We start from the raw sequence: 4829 nt of genomic DNA, 5'->3' as shown, positions 1-4829 counted from the left end.
AACACCGGACCTACCTACTGTCACTCTGTCCTGGCCCTTTGGCAGCCAAAAGGCCACAGGGCCTGGGGCCTGGGATCTCTGAGTAGCGGGACTTGGACAAAAGTCAGGAATTTGGCTGCTTCACCGCATTGTCACATCTGATCTCTTGGAAAAATGTGCAGATCCGATTGTGGGTCGCTCTTCATCCCTGGCAAAGTCTGTTACAGGAAATATTGGAGAAGACATCGCCAGCAGGGAGACAAAAGCCTCTGAGGTCCCCCTCCCCCAGCAGCTGGCCAAGGCCAGGGCCACGGCGGGAGCACCACGCGTCCACGTGCACCCGGCATGCCCAGTCACCCTTCTTACGTAAGAGTCTTGGGATGGAGTTGCTGCTGCTGCGGGTCCCTCTTCCCCGACGGCTATTAATAAACCGGATCGGTAGTTTCCGGGCCACTGCCAGCATAGATGCGGGGTTGGGGGCCTCACTTTACAACCTGGGCGCCAGCACTTCGGTCATCCCACCCTGGGAGCGTGAGCAAGGCGCACCCATCCCCCCCGCACTCCAGCCCGCCCTCTTGCGGGACCGGACGCCGGCACCTTCTTTACCCGCACTGTGCCTGGCCCTCCCCCCAAGCTGGCCTGCTCTGCACTCGGCATGGCTGGGTGCGGCTGTTCTGTCCCTCCTCTGCCCTGCCCTGCCCTGCTACTGCGCCCTCCCTCCGCCCGGGTATCAGGCGAGAGGCGGGGCTGGCCCGGCGCGCCCCGCCCCCGCTGTAGAAAGGGCCTGGAGTGTTACTCGCGGTCATCCCCAGCTCGGGCCTTTTATCTCCGCGCTACCGGGGAGGCGGGAGGAGGAGACACGGCGAGTGGCCCTGAGCGCCGGCGACACCTTTCCGGGGCTCTATAAATTGAGCACCTGGGATGGGTAGGGGGCCGACGCCACCACCACCGCCCGCAGTCACAGTTCGGCCACTGACCGCAGCAGCGTCCGCAGGCAGCAGCATCCAGCAGCGGGAACACTGAGCTACCCAGCAGCAGGGGATCTCGAGGCGCCGGAGGAAGTGCGTGCCCCCGCCCCACCTCTGCCCCGTCAGCGTGGGTGCTTGGACTCAGGCTTTGCGGAGGGAGACGGGAGTGGGGAGCACCCCTTCCTTTTCTCCGCGGCCCTGGGCGGGGGGCGAGGAGGTGGGACTCCTGCTGGGAGTCACCTGGGAGCCGTCCCAGACAGGCTGTAACCAGGGAGGGAGGTGCGCGCGGGTGGGGGCGCCGGGCACCCTAGCCGCGTGAATAATCTGCTCTTTCGTCCCCGTCTCCCAACCAGGCCAGGGCTCGACCCAGAGACCACGCGCCGATATCGCGAGCTTCCGGACGCCAGAGCCAGAAGTCGTGCTTCCCGCAGGGCCGGGCTTCGATCTAGACGAGAGTTGGAGAGGGCGGAGGAAGCCGGGAATCCCGCCGCACCGGCTGTAGCCAGGCCCCCGGCGCGGGCCTCAGAGAGCGCGTGAAAGGCGTACAGCCCCTCGCCCCGGCCGGCCATCCCGTGCCCCTGCGTCCCTGTGCTTCGGCGCCCGCGCGGCCACCATGATGCAGGTTTGCGACACCTACAACCAGAAGCACTCGCTCTTTAACGCCATGAATCGCTTCATCGGCGCCGTGAACAACATGGACCAGACGGTGATGGTGCCCAGCCTGCTGCGCGACGTGCCACTGGCCGAGCCCGGGCTGGACAACGGCGTCGGCGTGGAGGTAGGCGGCAGTGGCGGCTGCCTGGAGGAGCGCAAGCCCCCGGCCCCCGGCGCGGGCGGCGGCAACGGCAGCTTTTTCGCGCCCTCCCGGGACATGTACAGCCACTACGTGCTGCTCAAGTCCATCCGCAACGACATCGAGTGGGGGGTCCTGCAGCAGCCGCCGCCGGCGGCGGGGAGCGAGGAGGGGAGCGCCTGGAAGTCCAAGGACATCCTGGTGGACCTGAGCCACCTGGAGGGCGCGGACGCCGGCGAGGAGGACCTGGAACAGCAGTTCCACTACCACCTGCGCGGGCTGCACACTGTGCTCTCCAAACTCACGCGCAAAGCCAACATCCTCACTAATAGATACAAGCAGGAGATCGGCTTCAGCAATTGGGGGCACTGAGGCGGGTTGCCCGCGGCTGCCCAGCACCCTTCCCGGCCCCATCTCTCACCCTCTCTTTCCTCAAAGCTATTTTCTTTCTGGCTCTAGGGCACGATGGGCAAACTGCAAAGTTGGGGGGCTGCGTACGTGCAGGGGACGCGGCAGGGCTGCATGGAGGAGGGGGCTTCTTTGGGGAGAGGAGAGGAAAGCGGTGGCAGAAGAGGTGGGGTAGTGCTCAAGGATTTCCCTCTCTCCCGCGGGGGTGGGGAGGGGGAATGAGGGGGCTGTGTTCTACTTTGGTGGGAATAGGACTGAGTTGACGCCCTGCATTCAGTCTGTGCTTTTCCTGGAGTTTCTTTTCTGTTCTTTCCGGAGGAGAAGGGCCGAGAAAGAGCCATTCCAGGGCGCGGCGCTGGGTTGCCACATTTGGGAGCGCCGCCTGGAGTTGGGCGCTAGGGAAGGCGGGGCGGGCGCACAGCCTCCCGCCGCCCTGCCGTTGGGCTGGTGGAGGCCGCAGGGCTGCTAGGGTTGCATCAGTTTTCCTGTTTGCACTATTTCTTTTTGTAACCGTGGCCCCGTCTTAAGTATTTCCAATCTCCTCGCTCTGAAACTTCGGCGATTCCATTGTGGTAAGCGCACAAACAGCACTGTCTGTCGGTAACCGGTACTACTTTATTAATGATTTTCTGTTACACTGTAGGGTTGTCCTGTGGTACCCCTATCCCATCCTTTTCACGCCACCCCCTCAAAGTGTGTAAGCTGGCACTGTGCCAGCTCGTACGAAGCGTGCCACTCAGTGAAAGTAATGTTATTATGAGAAAGCGGACTTACCCGAAATGGAACCAACTGACATTCTATCCGTGTTGTACATAGAATGATGAAGGGTTCCACTGTTGTTATGTGTCTTAAATTTATTTAAAACTTTTTTAATCCAGATGTAGACTATATTCTAAAAAATAAAAAAAAGCAAATGTGTTAACGAAATTTGACAAAAGTTTGTTGCTTTCTAATCCACCAATGGATGGCTTAGTAGTTAAATAAAATACAGTTAATTGATTTTTTTTTAGCAAAAACCAATTTTATTTTTCTCTGGTATTTCAAAGTGGTAGATAATCATCTCCGTAAGTGTTCAGTTTTGTTTGGGAAGAAGCTACCAAGCTTTTTATTTCTAATTCAGTACCAAGGTAAGCACATAACATCTCAACAAAAAGTTCATAAATATTCAAAGAATTTGGGAAGGTACATATATTACAGTTTTCAACCAACTTGACTAGCTTATTGGAGTGCTTAGTGAACATTTTGAATCTTTTAAGGGGCTCAAGCACGACCTATGCATTTTGAGGCCTAGAAACTTATTTTAAAGGCAGAAATTTCACTTGGCTACTGAGAAGTAAAGAGTCGGAAGAAAAACACCAGCTAACACTAGTGCACGCATCTTGCAGGTCTTTATTTACAAGTCTTTTGCGTTAATCTTAGGAGAGACTTAAATGTGTTATAACATGTGCTGTGGCCTCTTTGACTAGTTCCCAGTGAAGTGCTAAGCTTTGTTAAGCAGTGTCCAGCAATGCTTCCAGTTTTCCAGGGAGCCAGTCTGCCGCTGTGGACAGCAGATCTGAGCATGGCTGCAGTAGGGCCCTTTGGAACACTTCCTTAGATGCCATTATGATGCTTTCCTGGGAGGGTGGGACAGGTGAAACGCAATGCTCTGTATTTTCTCTATTTCGTGATTCGTTTAGGGGGGATAAGTGTTGGATCGACTTCAGTTTTCCATCTTGAAGTCATGAGACATTCTCTAAGCTCATAGAGCTTGAATTTAAAATACATATAACTTTGCAGTTTAAAAAAAAAGGCAAGAAGTTTTTTTGTGCTGTGGGCAGCTCAAACCTATTATCAGCTTTTAGCAGCAGTGAAAAAATGGGGAAATGTTAAGGCTGGTGCCTGTGCTCCCAGAGAAAGTTAATAGTTAATATATAAAGATAAGCTAGGCAGCGCCAGAAGTAAGGTGTATGGCCTCTTGCCCTGTATCCCCTTGAAAATCCCAAAGTGCAAGCAAAAAATACAAAGGAAGGAAACTACAGAAGCCACATGGTAGAAACGCCAAGACTTGGAGCCAGAAAGTTGTGTGTTCAAGTCCTCTTGTTATTACATATTAACTGTGAGAATTTAACTCCAAGCTTGTTGCCACATTTGAAATTAGGCATAATAATAACTACAAGGCTTACTTTGTGGAGATGCAGTGAGTGAAAGGAGATGGTATATAGAATGTCTGATGCTTAGAAGTTTCTTTAGGTGCTACTGAAGGGCACTGCAGGTTCTCTCCAGCTCTCTGAACGTGGCTTGTATCTTTATCTCCCTCCTTGCCTTTCTCCAGGAATATATGAAGTTTAGGACAATATGTTCACTTTAAAAGCATAATTTCAATTACATACATGAAACCACAGGTAAACTATTTCCTTTCTCAAAGTCTCAGGGAAGAAGCTGAATTAAAATCAAATAGTCATAGTTTGGGCAAGCGATAGCAAGAGTTTTATGACATGTTAACACGATGTTTTCAGAACATTCTTGTATATAGAATACAGAAAGGTAGATGTTGATAGCAAAACCAAACTGTAAATAAAGCTATTAACTTTATTTTTTGAAAATATTCATGTGAGAGTATTTTTATATATAAATAGTGATTCTGACCTAGGAGTAGTGATGATCACTGTTAAAAGAGGATTGGATTTTTTCATGAACCA

The 4829-nt window shown here is 53.0% G+C and overlaps 1 protein-coding gene across 1 annotated transcript; it reads left to right on the top strand.

The window, feature by feature from the left end:
• Window positions 1–754: 754 nt before the first annotated feature.
• On the top strand, window positions 755–3096 carry MID1IP1 (MID1 interacting protein 1). The gene is made up of 2 exons (XM_060001939.1): window positions 755–1040; window positions 1301–3096. The coding sequence occupies exon 2, from the start codon at window positions 1561–1563 to the stop codon at window positions 2110–2112; it is 552 nt and encodes a 183-aa protein (XP_059857922.1). The 5' UTR covers window positions 755–1040; window positions 1301–1560; the 3' UTR covers window positions 2113–3096.
• The last annotated feature ends 1733 nt before the right edge of the window (window positions 3097–4829 follow it).

This window comes from Delphinus delphis, chromosome X (genome assembly GCF_949987515.2).
Source record: "Delphinus delphis chromosome X, mDelDel1.2, whole genome shotgun sequence".
In the NCBI taxonomy this organism is placed as follows: Eukaryota; Metazoa; Chordata; class Mammalia; order Artiodactyla; family Delphinidae; genus Delphinus; species Delphinus delphis.
This window is presented reverse-complemented; position numbering and strand designations above follow the sequence as displayed.

Coding starts and splice junctions, on each gene's coding strand:
- MID1IP1 (XM_060001939.1), top strand. CDS start 1,561: ATGATGCAGGTTTGCGACACCTACAACCAGAAGCACTCGCTCTTTAAC.